We start from the raw sequence: 17,252 nt of genomic DNA, 5'->3' as shown, positions 1-17,252 counted from the left end.
TCTTTAAAATGTTTTATGTTCGGCATCCCTTAGCACTACATATTTCTAAGAAAAAAAGAAATCAAATTAAAATAAACAAATAAAATAACAAAAATATCTTTAATCTAGTTCTCTAGGCCCTGAGGGTTGGAAGGAAAGGTCTAGGAGTTCCCTTTTCCCCAAACCTCACAAGACAGTACCAGCCAAATTTGCTTTTGCTGTACAAYTGCAGTACTAGGATAAAATTGTTATGAGGAAGTGAGTGCAACTTCGGGACAGGTTTTCCTCTGGACTGAAAAAGACCATGTGAGAACCTTCCCAGGATGTTCATTCATGCAGTCTCTCCTACCTACTGATGGCTGTCATCATTTGCACATCAGTGATGCTGTCATCATTGGTTAGGTTTCTTATGACACCATCCATAAGTTCCAGAGGGACAAACTGGACCACGCTGGCCAAGGCATTTGATGGTGTTTCCTGCTCCTCTGTAAGATATGGACAAGAGCCAGCAATAAAGATGTTAATCACCAGGGAAACCAGGCACATATGGTCATTTCTCATCTCTAAAAGCTGAATCACTTCTGGTTCCATTGATAGAAYAGAGCATAAATGATCAGTGTAATGTGGCATCTACACTTAGCTGTGCTATGCGGACAATTCCCAGAATCACAGTGTAGCCCATAACAAGGTTGGGTCATAGCAGACAGGGTGTTGCATCAAGTCATGCACAGCCCAAAGGGAGGCAAGGGTCACAGACACAAGAACATTACTGCCTGGGTCCTCTGCCCAAATTCCCTCTGTGTGCCCACTTCATACTGACCACCGAATAACCGAAATGGGATGAGGCTGCACATTTGCCTGCCTGGAACTCAAAGGATGAGGTCTTCAAAAAGAAGGCACTTCAAAAAGAGGCCCATCTCCTCATGGGGTTAGGAAGAGCTGAGACAGGAGCTCACCTGCCTACACAGAGTCTAGCCTTTTATGGCACTAGTACCTCTAAACATCTTTTGAGACCCTTTATAATAATCTGAAGGCCCTAGAAGTTAGATAAACATCCTCTATCCCATCCTAAGATATAACTACCCTCCAGAGAGCTACTGACCATGGAACATAGGGCTACCTACCCTTAAATCCAGTGAGAAATAAGTCCTTAGCTTCTCAGTAACTAAGGCTACTTAGTAGCTAYGGAGTAGGCTGAGAGGCCCAGTAAAGTTAGCTATTAGAGAATGACATTCCCAAATGCTTTCAAGTCCCACTGTAACCCTACTGCAGATAACGGAATGCTTTGCATTAAGGCCATCTGGTGCAGAAAAATGCTGAGGATACAAACTTCTGTGCTGCACATATTTCAGCACAGTTAATAACTCCTGCTTACAAACTCTGTGTGGTTTCACAGGGATGTTGTCTTAGTCTAAAACCCTRGACACTTTGGGGACCCTTGTTTATTATATTTCAGCAGAGGCTGCATTTCTGAAATGGGTTAGAAAATTCTAGTTTATCATAGCTTATGAAATTATTGCAGCTCTGACATGTCAGGACCATGTAAAATGTCAACGTGTCTCGTTCCTCATCAAAGCCAGTGTTTACATTTGTGCTTGTTATTTATTTCTTTACCTGTCGATGAAATGATAGTGAACAGCTCCTTCAAAGAGGGCAGGATGGCTGAAGTCTGAGTCCTCCAGATCCTTTGCAGCAGACCGCTCACTTTGTTTACCTGCTCCAAAAACTCCATTATGTCCTCTTCCCCTTCAGAGATGCACTGGAACTGCCCGATGCACCGTATCAGCTGCTGACAAAACAAGATCTGGTGTTTACCTGTGGGAATGCACTGAGGATGCTGGGTTAAGAGTTTACTGATTTTAGCACACTGCTTGGGGCTAGGYCTCTCACAGACTTTGCGGAGCACTTCAATCCTCAGTAAGTTGAAAATGCTATTTGCTGATGGGCTTTCCAAGACAAACTGCAGTCCTAACTGGATATAATCTAGTACATAATGGCTTCTTTTTCCCAGAGGCCCATAGCCTTCCTGGAGGAGACTCAGTAGGAAGCGGACATTGAAGAACTCCTCAAACTCCTCCGGGTGGTAGTGGCCATAGACYTCCAAAACCTCTTTCCCAATCTCTCTTTTATACTTGGTGTCCCCAGTAAGATAAAGCTTGGTTGACAGCTCAAGCATGGACCAGCATTGCTCACTGTCCATGGGCTGCTTTGCTGCCTCAATGACGCGCCTCACAAGCCCCTGCTTCACGTTGTTGGGATATGAAGACATCACCACAGCTTCCAGTATCTTATCCATCTCTGCTCCCAGGTGCTGAAAGAGAGAAGGGTGCCARGTTAGTTCAAGTGGGCTCCGTTGTGCTTTACAGCCCAGAGATGATGACTACCTGTGCTTCCCACTTGACAGCAACTGGACCTCAGAGTTAAGGCAGAGAGAGGGACAGGGAAAAGACGATGCTGCTGGGAGAGCAAGCGGTCTGACCCAACAACAAAGCAAAAGTACGAGCTCAGACCCAATCCCATGACTCTCTAGACTGTGTTCCCTGGAATGGTTTAGGAAACTAGGACTCTCCAGGCAATGAATGAGTATATCTGAAAGGCCAGCCCAGGCCACAGMTTGGTCAAAGAAAACAGCATAGATGAAGCTGTCTTGTTTTGGGAAAGGGAGAAAACGGAAGTTTAGCCTGATGGATGTGAGTCACACARAACCACTTGCCTTTGGACAAAGAACAAGCCCAACCTGTGCAGTCTAGTAATAAGGATATAGTCTATAACTCCACATCTTAAATATCCCTCTACATTGGTGTRAGCTTCTGTCTTATGTAATCTGAAAAGAGAGAGGATAAGGCAACAGAGATGTATTTTGATGCTTTGTAAGACATGGGACAATGATTCTTAGACTTAAGAATGGTGAAAATGTGGTGGAATGTGGTGGAAACCAAGCTGAATTTGGCATCAGGATACTTCAGAAGTACCCTGAAGACATCTCTATCTCTGCCAGATCCAGGGCCTGRAGCTCTGCAGAAAAAGCCTCCAGAACTACCAGAGCCATTTCCTCCAGTGAAGACTGTCAGGCTGTAGCCCCTAGGGTCAAAAGTTTCTAATAGGCTTAGAAGTCTCTCTTTGTTCTGTCTAAATATTAGGAAGAACTTTTTTACCATGAGAATGGTCAGACACTGGAACAAGAGCCCAGAGTGGGAAAGGGGGAATCTCCATCCTTGGAGATATTAAAAAATGGACTGCACAAGACCCTCAGCAGCCTGTTCTAAYTGGACCTRATTCAAGTAAGAGGTTGGACTAAAYGACTTCTGAGGGTCCCTTCCAAYCTATATTACTCTATGATTTCATGAATCTTAAATTATGAGATCATAATTTTAAAGGTTGGCATGGGCTTACAAACTGTCTCTGCTCCAAAAATGCCCTTTACTACGCATCCAGCATCTCCCACTGCTTACAGTCAGTAAGGGACATTTCTTTGTTCTTGCTTAGAAATCTTCCATGATAAATCAACATTGCAGCTTCTCTGCGCGCAGTCCACCAACTCTTTTCCTAGCCTTGGCCTGGAGGATTTAGCAGGTGCCTTCATGGTATGGTTCTGATGTGTCTCTTCCCCAACCTGACCAAAATCGTGCTCTCACATCTCTATTAATGGAAAGCTTTGAAAAGAAGGAGAGGGCTCATGTTGGGACAGGGGCTAGAAAGCAGAGTCATGCTGAAATGACATAYGAAAATTGACTTTGAGTCACTGCATTTTGAATGGACTCAGGGCAGATGCTGACAAGAGCCAGGTGGACTATAGTAGGAGACTGCAATGTTCATAGAGTATAATAGGAATACAGACATGACAGAAGAAGCCGCAGAACATGAAGGAAAGAAGGGAGCCCCAGCACAACACATTGAGGAGATGGAAGGAGCAATGCTACTACAGTTGCAAGGATGAAGGACTGGAAAGCCAGGAAGTTCATTATGGTTCTGAGAGGTCTGAGAAGACGATGAGCCATCCTATGGGAGAGCTGAGCATAGTACAAGAGAGCACAGCAAGAGAAGCCAAAGAAGCAGCGCCACAGAGCTTGCTGGGGCCAGTATAAAAATGCTAATCTTTGTGCCATTTTTATGGTGGTATTTTGATGGATGCAGAAAATGTCCTCTGGTGATGCTCAACCGAGATTAAAGGCTCAGATTGAAAATAAATACATAAAAATACAGAACTTCTTCAGATTAATCACATTTTTGCCTTGCAAACAGCCAACCAAAACCTGACACTTGATAAGAAGGGATGAGCTCCCTCAGTTCCAGGGTCTCAGTAACTCAAGATGGTGCTCCACATTTCATAAAATCCAATCCCCACAAGAGACAGCCTCCCACAGACCCACAGAGAGGCTTAACAGGGAATTATGGGACAGTCAGTGGAGCTGAGGTCTTCCATTGGTGTCTATACCATTCTCCTCCAGAGGCATGATGCTTCCAATGATTTTCTTCATATTCAGGGAACAAGCTTCACAAAGCAGACATGAGATTGCAGCCTCTGTCTGGGCAATAGCACAGAATGCAGGGGAAGCATCTATTTAAAAGGATCCAAAGCTTAAAAGGACAGAGATGCAGTGACAGGGCAAGACTTCCGCCCCTTTCCCTTGCACATGCAGCATCTTACATGTGCAAAGGRACATGTATTTCTCAGGGCTCATGCCCATCCTGCCCCTAACAGTACARTCTGGTAGGTCATGTCCTAGTTTGGTGAGGACTGATCTCCAGTAGAGGGAAGCCACACACTCTCTTGGTACCATACTATGGAGCTCCATCCATGATGGACATCCATTCTCTTGCTGGGGCTGTCCTTGCTAAGGACCTGGCAAGGTGGGTTGAAGTCAGCAGCTTATGAGGCTGACCAAGAGCTTTCCACTAAAGGTTAAGTGTTTTGCTAGCTCCAYGGCCACTCTTAGCCAGTCAGGGGGCAGGTATGTGGACCCTAGGTCTAACCAACACAAGGCCAAGGAGTTCCCCTAGGAACCTTGGAGTTTCMTGCTCTCCAGAGGATCAGAGAGCATCAGGTCAGATCATGCACTGGGGGGAAATGTCAGGCATGTTGGGTCACAGCCCCAGGGCTAAGCTTCCTTGGGGAGCCCATCTGAGTTGCAAGGCCCTCCTAGCTGTAACATAGCGATGTGGCTAGTTCAGAGCTCTTGAGCTTAATTCACAAAAGCCAACTGTTCAGCAGATAAAAGGGTTCACACACAGGCTGGGTCTGGTACAAGGTTGAAGGTCCTTGAAGAGAGAAGGAAAACACTGTACCACACCAGGAACGTGTGAACACACAACCTCCCTCACAGCAGCTGAGAGTCTTGTGCCTACGACATGAGGCTGCACCGGTCTGCCCCGTGTGCAGCAAGGGGTGATGGCRGTGCAAATAATTTAGATAAAAAGAGAGAGGCTCACGGTGATGGAGGCACAGGGGTTCTATGAGACATCACTCCCTCCAGCTAGGAGAGCCACTTGAAAGTTTAAAAGCCTTGAAGAAATATCATACTTAYGATAACAGGGAAATGATGGAGCTGGGATTCCAGCTGGAATGTGAAATAAAAGATGGATAAGAAAGAAAGAGAGATAAGAAAGAAAAAAAGTCTTCAAAAGAAGAGTCAGTAATTTGATGCTGGCAGATCCAGGCTATCCAAGTATGCAGTAAAGGTAACAGAGATACTGAGCAAGCAGGGTAAGTCAGARCACATCCTGTAAATAGGGAATCATTTGAGTGAAAGAAGTTTGGGATTTGAACAACCACAATCAGTCATAAAAACTCTGCCCCAACTTGTGGTCTGATCCTCCTGAATCCAGTGAAGTCCTATGTGAACCACCATCTAAGGCTGCATGCTGCTATCTGGAGGGGAAAGATGTCTATCTGCTCCATGAGTAACAAACCTATTTAGAAATATATCTCTTCCCCACTACTATGAAAAAAAAAAATGTTTGGGTATCTATAAATACTCAGCTCTGCCTCAGTTTCAATCCTTTGGCTCCTTCCTTCCTCGGTTCCCCAGGCTCCCGGTCTCACACACGGCAGGGGGTGTGCAGTTGACATTTGCAYGGGGCCACCACCACCCTGGCTTGACTGGAGGGACTGACGCAGTCTTGGCTGCTCCCCAGGGACCTGCCGCATTAGTATGCTATACCATCCGAGCGAGAGGGCAGAGAGAGACTGCAGAGTCAGGCAAAGCTTGCCATTCGCTCGAACTCACCAGCAGTCCAGGGTTAGAGAAGAGACTGCTGAAAAAAAGAAGGAAAAAAAAAAAGGAAAAAAAAAAAGGAGAGAGAAGGATTTCCCTGGAGCAGCTCAGAACAACATTTATGTCACATTTATAGCCGGGTGCTGGAGGGACTATTGCACAAGAAACCTCATTACAAAGAGTGATAAAATCAGCCAGCCAGGATTTCTTAAAACTTATTGCAGAGAATGAAGGTATAAAGGGCCACAGTAGGTCCTCCCCATGCTAGGTGCTGCACAAATACATAGTAGGAGACTGTTACTTGCTGTCTATAGTCTAAAACAATGTGTGGGAGAGGGAAAAGGAAGACAGGTATCATCTTGATTACCTGAGGCAGGATAGTTTCATCCATGCTCAAGTATGTAGCGTTATATTGAGGAAAAAAACATGACACACACCCCAAGGATGCTCGGAGAGAGCTTAGCAAGAGCAGAGTTAGGTGATGCTACACATCAGTTCATCTCTAAGCTTCTCACTCCAAGGAAAAAGGCCACCAACTGACAGCTGGGATCGCATGGGGAACGTATGTATGATCATGGTTACTTCTCTGCACTGACATGTGGTTTTCACAGACGACATCCAGAAGGGACCTCAGAGGACGCCATCCAGGGACCAGTCTATCCCTGGAGCCTCCATCAGAGTGAGAGGGCATCTTCTCTAAGGGTAGAGAGCTGCCTACTGGTGGGAARAATTCTGTGGCAAATACAAAGTTCTGGTTCCCAGCTTATTGGCTAGTAAACTCTTCTTCTCAACCAAACATTGCCTCTCCCCATCATTGCTTCCCCTGTGGTCTCACAGGATGAAGAAAACACAATTTACATATGGTCAGAGCCCTGACAGGCAATGACAGTGGCCTGCAGTGCAGTGGTTCTCCAGGCATCATTTTGGCCTTTGTGTCCCATATCTGTTGACCTGTATGGTCCTCTGTTGACGTGTTGGATTTGTCTCCTACAAACACCATTCCTGCCTTCCCTGCATGGTAACCAAGCTATGGCAGAGCTAACATTGTTTTAATTGGATTTAAAACATAGCCAGGACTTTCAAGGGACCAACTTTCATTAGAGTGGTAACAAATGAGGACCAGGTAAGAGAAGAGAATAAAAGAAGTTCACAGGTCATGTCTTTCACTTCAAGCAGAAAGTACCACAGCAATTGAGAGACTGTGAAGGTTAAAACCTAGTTTAGAGAGCAGACTAGACTTGCAGGACTAGAAATTGGAAGGAATAGTTGTCCYAGCTATAACTCACTGGTTACTGGGGCCATACTGAGTAAGACTGGCTCTGCAGTTGAGCCTGTAGCTTGTGTTTCTCCTCTCTCCAGCTTCAAAGTCTGAGCCCCTGCTGCCCTGGACATCTGTCAGACAAATAGGGAACAGGGAGGAGGCAGGAGGAGCCGTTCTGTCCACTTATGTCTAGCCTTTACATGGTAACTTCCCYAGAGCAGTCCATGCTGAGCCTGGCACAACGATGTGGAAACACAACATAGGCAGGCTGGTCAAAGAACAGCTACAGATTTTTCAAACCTAACCCCATAAATCACTATTGTCCACAGGCCACTGATATGCACAGTGCTAGGTAGCCTTGCCACCCTTCTGGGAGGGTGATAGCTACCCAGTGCTGTCCACTCTACAGCGGGTCTTTTAACTGTTTTATCACCCTGCCACCCAAATTTTCAAYGCAAAGATTCTGCTTCAGGCTGAACTTCGAGACAAAGTTGCTGCTCCTACAATGGCCCGATCACCTCAAGCTGATCCCAGAAGGGAACAGAATGGGTCAACCCAGCCTTGCTGCTCAGAGTGGTCTGGTCTGAGGAACTGTGGAGAAGRACGAGCCTGAAACAAGGCTCCCTCAACAGCTGACAGGGCAAACAAGTCCCAGTGGAGAGTATCTAGTGACCCACTTTCCCATGAACATATTAACATTAGGACCTTAAAGATAAGCAAGGAGAACCAGCTGAGTTGACCCTGTGATGGAGGCTGCAGGTCTCTCTTCACCAAAGGAGGACTTTGCAGTAGAAGGCTGCACTTTAAGTAACACCCTCCCATCAACATCCGCCCCTCTCTAACTACACTGGTATTAGCACGAGGGGATGAACAAGCCCAGGTTTGCACTGTGAATGAGGGTACCTCATGCTGGTGCCCAAGCAAGGGCCAGACAAAGCCAGGATGGAGGAYGACAGCTCTCGGACAGGACACAGTGAGCAGAGGAGGCAAAGATGAAGCAGGAATGGCTGGAAGAGACAAACACCAAAATCGCAAGGATGGTGCACTGACCAAGAGGCTGTGGAGTCCAGAGAGGAAAAGGACACTGATGCCATTGATCCAGTCAAGACAAACTAGTTCAAAAAAGCAGCATTTCTGGCCAGGAGCCCACCTAGCTGACTTCTCAGTTCTTCCCTTTGTCAACTTAGACAACACCACTCCAGTTCTCAAGAGCTTAACTGAACAGCACTTTGCAGAAGCCAGGGAAACTCTAAAAGGGATGCATGTATGATGTATTTACAACACACGTTCCAATCTTAAAATATTAAAAGAGCACTTAGGTTRCAAAAGGTTAGGAAGTAAGATGGTTATTTCAATCTCAACACARCTCCAGATGCTTTCAGAGAGATATTATTTAAATGATCATATATTAGCTTTCTGTTCCAGGACGTTCCTGGAGAATGAATCAGGGTTTGCAGCAAAGGAGACTTATCTGTAAGATCATGTCTCATTTGTCATAAATGACCCAGGGAACTGCAAGAGAGGGAGGACAGTTTCAGCTCCAGGCAGCTGAACGCTGCCCTGGAGGACTGGATTCTGCCCCTGCCTCTGCCACAAAGCTCTGTGAGTTTCATATCAAGTCACAGAAATAAAAACCTTTTCACGAGTGGCTGTTTGCTGTTGGCCCTTCTTTTTTCCAGGTGCCCCAGCTGGAGACCTGGAAGCCCAGTTTGGAGAAATGTTGAGCATTCAAGGTTTTTAGGGCAAAGCAGCTCCTGGTGCTCAGGATGTTAAAACTCTGGATGCCCAACTTGTGCTGCCTGGGGCTTTAGTCTGAACTCTCATTCACAGGATGCAAATCTGGATACAATGAATGGGTCTCACTATCAGCGCAACAGATCTAGGGATTCCTGATCATCCAAAGAAACTCAGTAACTACTGGTACACCTCCTGACTATTTGAACCACTTCACCTACCTCTCTCCAAGATAGCCTCCAAAGGAGAGGGCTAATCCTGAGCAACATAAATCCAAGCTAGTTGGCATCACTTTGAATTGGGCTCCCTGGTTGTCTTCTTTTCAGCAGGATAGTACAGAGGGTTTCCAACTAAATACTCAGAGAATTATCCATCTAAAAGCAGTGCTTTTGAAGTGGGACAACCTTACTATTTCTGCACTTCATCTTCCTTACAGACACTAATAGTTCATAGCAATGCTAGGAAAATCAGCTTATTCCTGCTTGCAAAGAAACTAAGTTCCTACAGCACAGGAAGATGCTATAGAAGTTCAAAGCGTTAATTGCTAGTTTAAAGAGCAGCTTTGAGGTTCCCATCTGCTATGTGGCTCACCCAAAAGAGGAAGCACATACAATGAACTCTACAGCAGGAAAAAATCCCATGAAATGAAAAAGCTGTTCTGCTTCCTGGGTGAGTGAACGGCAGATGCAACATGGATAAAATCAGAATCAGGATGGAAGGGGCCTCAGGAGGTTACTGATCCAACCCTGAAGAAAGTAGGGTCAACACTGAAATCAGCTGAAGCTGCTCAGGGCTTTGTCCATTAAGGTCTTGAAAATGTTTCGGGATGGAGACTGATAAGATGCTCTGGGCAACCTGTTTCAGCTTAATTATCTCATAGTGAGAAGTTTTTCCTTATATCCAGTCAGAAGCTTTGGTACAATTTATGTCTGTTTTTCTCTTGTTCTCCTACTATGTAATGCTGTGAAGAGCCTGGCTTCATCTTYTTGATAACCTCCYTGTAGACCCTGGAGGGCTGCTACTAGGTTCCCTCTTCRTCTTCTCTTCCTCAGACTGAAGAAGCTCCATATCGCCAGCCTCATCTCACAGGGCAAGTGGCCTCCAGGCCCTTGGCCATTTGGTGGCCCCCTGCTGAACTTCCTCCCGCTGATCAATGTTTTTCTTGTACTGGGGAGCCCAAAACYGGACACTTTTCTAGATGTCTGACAAATGTTGAACAATGAGGGGAATAAGCACTTCCCTTCTATCTATTGGCTCTGTTCCTGTTTATACAGCCCAACATGCTACTGCCCTTCTTTATTACCAGGGCACGCTGCTGGCTCATGTTTAGCCTACTGCTGTCCAGGATCTGGGCCCTTTTCAGCAGGGCTGCTCTCCAGCCTGTCAGTCCCCAGCTTTTATCTATGCAACGTAAGTGTATTCTAGGTGCAGGACTTTGCATTTGTCCTTGTTGAATTCCATGAGGTTCTTGTTAGCCCCAACCTATCCGGGTACCCCTGTATGAYAGCCCTATCCTCAAGCATGTCAATCGTTGTCCGAAGTTTGACGTCACTCACAAATTTAATGAGATGTTCTTTATGAGTGACCCTCAGGCCACTGATGAAGATACTAAATAGAAAAGGTCCCAGGATAGATCCCTAAGGAACTCCACTCGTAACTGGCTCTTAGATAGAGCACAAACCGCTGACCACCGCCCTTTGGGCCCAACAATCCAGCCAGTTTTCCACACATCTTGCAGTACACCTATCTAGACCACAAATCTCATCTTTCATACAAGGATGTTATGGGACACTGTATGGAAAGCCTTACTAAAGTCAAAGTAGACAATATCCCCTACTCTCCCCTCATCCACAGATCTATCATTCCATCATTGAAGGCAATAAGGTAGGACAAACATGATTTACCTTTGACCTACCCTGGCTATTCCCAGTCACCTTCTTCTCTTTCACATGCCCCAAAACAGCTTCCAAGGGGATGTGCTATACAATTTTCCCAAAGTGAGGCTGACTGTAGTTCTGCAGACCATCCTTATTCATCTTTTGAAGATATCCTAGAGAAGACAATGTGCTTTGGAAGAGGGATGTTTCTCTTCAAATCTCATATTTGTCATGCAGAAATACRCTCAGACCTACAAAAGTGTCCTGAGGACACCTGGGAGATCAGTCAGCTTTAATGGCATTCAACACCACATATCTCAGTCTCGCATTCACARATACACACAGAGGTTCACTATGCTTTATCCCATGCTTCCTCCTTAAAATAAAATGAACACTGTAAAGGAGAACAGTCCTAGCTCCAAACTTAAATTCCATCTAAAGTCACAAGGAAAATGAAGTATGTCACCAACATTTGTAATAGGCCTTGTTTACCATAAGATGTGACCCTGCAAGTTACAGATACACAGACACGCTCTAATAACCACAGAGTGAAATGGCATATAAGCAAAAAGTGACATCAAGCAGCTTGGTTTCAGTCTCCAAATTGAGTAAAGTGCAAAAAAAATAAAAGACCTTAGAATAAAACGTCACCTTGGGCTCTGAGTCTAACCTTAATAATCTGAACTGATCAGAAGTGTCCTTTTAATAAATTTCTCTTCTGATTATGGTTTTCCTTTAATAAGGATTCATTTCAGTTGAAATCTATCCAATTACTTTTTAATCAATTCATTCCACTATCCCAGCCAGCAGCAGATTTCYAATAAAGACTCCTTGGTGCATTTTGCAGAATCGAGTATCAGCTCCCACACCMCAGATCTCACAGAGCTGTGAGAAAAAGATAGATCTGAGATGTTTCTTATCTTTAGAAAATCTYGGTAACAAACTCAGCACATTTACTAGAATGACATCCAGATTGCTTCACGCAATAATTTGATAAATATCACTAGTGAAGGAAAAAAAGCCCACTATATAAAGATAGCCTGATAAATAAAGTGGTATCGTTCTCAGTAAAAAGGAAAAGAAAAAAAGAAGAAATTGTGATCTACTTCCCTGAATTCCCTGGAGCACATGAACAAGACTCACCTTTTATTGTCCTTTACTCCTGCTCAGACAGTTTCTTTTATGTCAGCCAAGACATTACTGTTATTCTTGCTGCATATTCCAGATAGCTAGGCAATTAGGGCTCAATTCTGCAAGATGCTGAGCTGCTGCAGGCTGGAACTGAGTACACAGCAGCTGGCTAGAACAGAAAATACTGCACAACAGTCTTCCTTGTATAAAATTTTCCATAACTTGGTACATGTCTTCTTAAAAGGAGCAGCCTCTGTTGGTCACACTCATTTCTAGATCTGTTTTTCAGGAACATCACAGTAATTGAGCATGTCCTGATGCATTCTGGCAGGGGAAAAAGATGTAAGGGCAAAGGGGATTTTAATGAGTCCAAAGTATCTGCGTGTTTATCCAGTCGAGGAGGGGAAACAGCAAACGATTCATCTGATTTACATCCAATAGATGCAGCCTGACCAGCCAGTATTGGACAGTCACAAAAGTCATTCTTATAACATCCCTATTTTTTTTCTTAATGACTAAAAAAATCTCCAAACAACTATGAAGAAATTAAAATTTCCCTCTAGAGTTAGAAATCACCAAATAAAAGCCACTGCTCAGCTCTCATCAATGCTACTGTATCTCCTACTTTTGTCTCCCCATCATCTATGGTAATTTATAGGTCCAGATATACCCTTAATTTAGCTGTGATCTAGTTATCYTGATTAAATCACCTTAATTAATGTAAGCAACGCAATTCCAGTTCAACGACCTTCTGTCCATACCTCAAGCACTCACATAGACATGCTGCAGTTCCTTTCTCTAGTCCTTTCAGTGACAATTGCTGCTTCTCTCTGCTTTCTTAATTATTTCACATCCAGTTCCTCATTATTTAGCCAAAGCCTTCACCTCCCTTATTTATTATTTGCAATAAGGCCTGAGGGCTTCAACTGAAATAAGAACCTGCTGTCCTACAAACTAGGCATATCGATATGAGTATACACAGGGGAATATATCTCCCTCAAGAGTAAAGGCAGCAAGAGGATACCGTTCGCACCTTTTTGGTAGTGGTCTATCAAGGCACATCTAGATTAAGCTCTTTGCTCAAGGATATACAATAGGTTGAGGCAGACCCAGCAACTAAACACGTACGGCGACTCTTGTCTCGAGTCTCCAGGCCACAAATACGTTATCTGCAATATCCCGCCGTCCTGCACCTACTTGCAGGTTTATATTTAGCGGAGCTGCACCCAAACGAAGCGCCACAGCAGAGCAGAGCATCGGGTCCGTTATTACGCGATCCGAGCCGAAACTGAGAGCTGCTAACTGTAGAGGAAAAAAAAAATCCAGTCAAATACCCCTCACAGCAAGAAACAGAAGTGGGAGTCTACCCGTCCACAGCAAATAAAAGGGAGAGATTGCTGGTGCACCATCCTGGACAAATTCGCTTGTGTAGTTACAATCTGCCTTTTTAAAWTCACCTTTCAACGAGATAATCTATTCTTCAATTCCTGTCCTAAACCACTTTTCAGTGGCAGATTGCACTTGTCTTGYATGACTCCTACTCACTAGTTTTAATTAATTTGGGCTCATAAGACTCTTCTGTGTTTTCCAGTCCTCTGTTGTACTGAATCAGAAACTCCTGAGTTGCTCCTTAGAGCCAGGAGTTGACGGAGATGCTGCTTTAGCCACAGGAGCAGCAGACCCGGAGCAGGAGGTCGTCCCCACCACCTACAGGACCATCCACCCCGCTGGGCAACTTTCGAGCCGCTGCAGAGATGAAGGATTTGTTCAAGYGTTATCACCCTACTGGGCCTGTCAGCATTTGGCAGGGCTTTTCCGTACGTCAGGAGTTCCACTCCGTGAACAGCATATACTTTTCACTGCATAAGGAAAAAAAAAAAAAMCATCAGCCACCCGCAGGTGACTTACCGTGGCCTTGATCACGGACAACAGTGTGGGACCGACTGCTCTACCTGGACATGGTTATCTTAGCTAACCTGCTCTCACATTTCTTCAAAGCCTTAGTGCAGCAAATCCTAGGAGCCTGGTCTCTTCCTTTATGTTTCTTGCTATCAGGAGCTTTGACATGAAATGAAAAAAAAAAGGCTTTGGCTAGATGTCAAAAAAAATCAGTGCAATAATGCCAAATAAAGCCCAAGGCCCTCGCATTTTACCGTCTTTCTATCTCTGGACAGACTCYCCCTCCCGGTTCAGTTCCTTTCCTCCATCATCAGATACGCACCTCTCTCCCTAATACAGAGCAGTACCATTTTCTAACAAAGCTCCTCAAAACCCTTGTTAGCTTTTTATGTATTATCAGACATGATTCGCTGCTATGGATGCAGAAACGCAAGCACAAGGAAGTTAATTTCTATACCCTGCTGCCTCCGAAACCAGTGGTAAAGAAAGGCACGCAAAGTAGAACTGCTCTAACCAGTAGACCATTGGAGATGAACCATGACTAACAGCAGCACCAGCCACCAACGCCACTGAGCCAACGCAATTGCTTTCTAATTTCTTTCATATGTTTGGCATCAGATGACCCAAAGCTTTGTCCTGCCTGCACTAGGCAAGGTTTTTCCCCCCCGGGCGGTCTCACCCCCCAAGATGAACACATCTTCCTTTTATTTCTCAGCAGTGTTCTGCTTTTCTCCTTAGCCAGAGGTCCCAGATGGGGTTGTGCTACGTTACTGCCCCAGGGGTTGACACCACGAACGTCTGGATCCCGTTCTGACCTTCAGACCAAAGTCCTTTCTATTATCATCCCCCGAGACCATAAATATGTCTAGGCCGGAAGGCTTGTTGTTTTCTTGGAGATATTAATAGCATAAACATCACTCTTCTTTCTTCTGATTTCTGCCTGCTTTTATCTGSATATAGAAACAAAACCCCTGGATACAGCTCAGTCAAAACCCATGTCCTATTTACCGAAGCATACCAGACCAAGAACTGGCGCTAACTGACACCGGTGGGATTCACCAGACGCTGCCTAACTGCCCAGACATGCAGAGCTCTCCAGTGCTTTGACAGTGTCTTCAGAACAACRGGATACGTCACTCATTCTAGACCTCAATTTCCCTTCATCCCCCACATATTTGGCTTTGCATCAGCCAACACACAAATCAGGAARGCGAACTCAGACCACGGCAGACTTTACTGACTGCATCATGAAACATCCAAAGCATTTTGAACTCCCTTCCCAGGTGAAAATCCAGCCCCTTGCTACGTCCTTTTTCCCTTAGGCATGAAGTTCCCAAAGCATTTTCAAAAGTGGCAAATGGATGCCAGTCCCTGCTTTTATTCTTCAGTAATACCTCCAATGTTCAAGCCTGGGCAAATTTAATCTAAATGGATTTGGATCCAGACTGTTCTAAATTTGACCTTCATTTTTAGGGCCTTTGGGCTACCTATGGGATGGGAGCATCGCTGGGCATTTCTCCCTGGGCGAAAACCTGAACCCAACTCAGCCAGTTTCTCAGAGCAAGATGCTGCCTTAGAAACCGGGGTTTGCAGAGTCCTGCAGGCGCTGGAGGAATGCGCCCACACCCGCTCATCCAGCATCCCTCCTGCATCTCTGCCTCCGAGCACCCCCCCAAGCATCCTGACCCRGGGAGTCCCTCCTGCATCCCATGAGCATCCTGTAATCTGAGATATCTCCTGCGTCCTATTCCCTGAGCATCCTGATCCCCAAGCAGCCCTCCTGCCTCCCATCCCTTGAGCCCCTCTCCTGCCTTGCCTCTCCTCCCCCTTCGAGGATCTCTACTGCATCCCCATTGCTAAGTATCCCAGTGCTCAAGYATCATCCCCCCTATCTCCTGACCCCCAGCACCCCAATTCCCAAGGATCTCTTACATTCCAACCCCTGAGAATCCCTATCCCCAAATACCCCAATCCCAAAGCATCCCTCCTGCATCTTGATCCCCAAGCACCCTCCCTCTAGCACCTTTCCTGCTTTCCAACCGATGAGCACCCCTCCTAGATCTTGATCCCTGAGCACTCCGATCCCAAAGCACCCCTCCTGCATCCTGATCCCTGAGCACCCCCTCTGCATCCCAGCCCCAAACATCCATCCCTCAAGCATTTCTCCTACAACTCAACCCCTTAGCACCTCTCCYAAATCCTAATCCCTGAGTGCACTGATGCCCAAGCATCTCTCCCACATCCCAACCCTCACGCATCACTTCCATCCTGATCCCCGAGCATTTTTCCTACACCTCAATTCCTGAGCACCCCTCCTGCATCCCTCCCTCAAGCATCCCTTCTGCATCCYGATCCCAAAGCATCTCTCCTACAGCCTGACCCCTAAGTACCTCTCCTAAATCCTAATCCCTGAATGTCGCAATTCCCAAGCATCTCTCCCCCCTGAGCATGCCTCCTGCATCCCAACCCTTGAGAATCCCTTACCCCAAGCCCTCCCTGCATCACTCCCTTCATCCATTCCTTCTGCATCTCATCCCCAAGCATCTCTCCTACATCCAGACCTCCAACCCTCCCCAGTCCCCAAGCACCTCAAAGCGCAAACAGCCCTCCTGCATCACCCCTCAGAATATCTCTTACCTCAAGCCCCCTCCTGCACCCCTCCCTCCAAGCATCCTGCCTGCATCCCACCCCCAAGCATCCCTCTCGCATCCCCATCCCCAAGCACCCTGACCCCCAAGCATCCCTCTTGCATCCCAACCCTCCGAGCATCCCTCCTGGATCCTGAACCCCAACAAGCTCAACTCCTGAGCATCCCTCCCACACCTCTCCCTGCAAGCATCCTTCCTGCTGCCCTTCCTGCAAGCATCCTGCCTGCATCCCTCTCCCCCAAGCATCCCTCCTGCATTGCAAGCCCTGAGCATCCCTCCTGCATTGCAAGCCCTGAGCACCCCAGCCCCCAAGCATCCCTCCCACACCCCCATTCATGAGTACCCTGACCACTGAGCATCCCCCCTGCATCCCTCCCTGGAGGCTTCCCCCCTGCATCGCGACCCCTAAGCATCCCTCCTAGATCCTGATCCCCAACCACCGAGCACCCCTCCAGCATCCCTCCCTGGAAGTAGCCTGCCTGCACCCCAGCACCTGAGCATCCCTCCT

The 17,252-nt window shown here is 46.2% G+C and overlaps 1 protein-coding gene across 1 annotated transcript in view; it reads right to left on the bottom strand.

Annotated features, from left to right (window-relative positions):
• The window catches only part of USP35 (ubiquitin specific peptidase 35), a 31,345-nt gene extending 18,591 nt beyond the window's left edge, over positions 1–12,754 (bottom strand). The window contains exons 1-3 of the mRNA XM_085299243.1: positions 12,210–12,754; positions 1,594–2,290; positions 329–464 (exon numbers count right to left, since the gene is read on the bottom strand). Of these exons, the coding sequence (XP_085155369.1) occupies positions 329–464; positions 1,594–2,275 (818 nt within the window). The 5' untranslated portion in view covers positions 2,276–2,290; positions 12,210–12,754. The remainder of the gene's footprint in view (positions 1–328; positions 465–1,593; positions 2,291–12,209) is intronic.
• Between the last annotated feature and the right edge of the window lie 4,498 nt (positions 12,755–17,252).

The sequence above is a fragment of the Rhea americana genome, unplaced genomic scaffold (assembly GCF_003343005.1).
Source record: "Rhea americana isolate MKP2758 unplaced genomic scaffold, rheAme1 scaffold_148, whole genome shotgun sequence".
Lineage (NCBI taxonomy): Eukaryota > Metazoa > Chordata > Aves > Rheiformes > Rheidae > Rhea > Rhea americana.
Note: the sequence above shows the minus strand (reverse complement) of the source record. Positions and strands in the feature narration are given on the sequence as shown.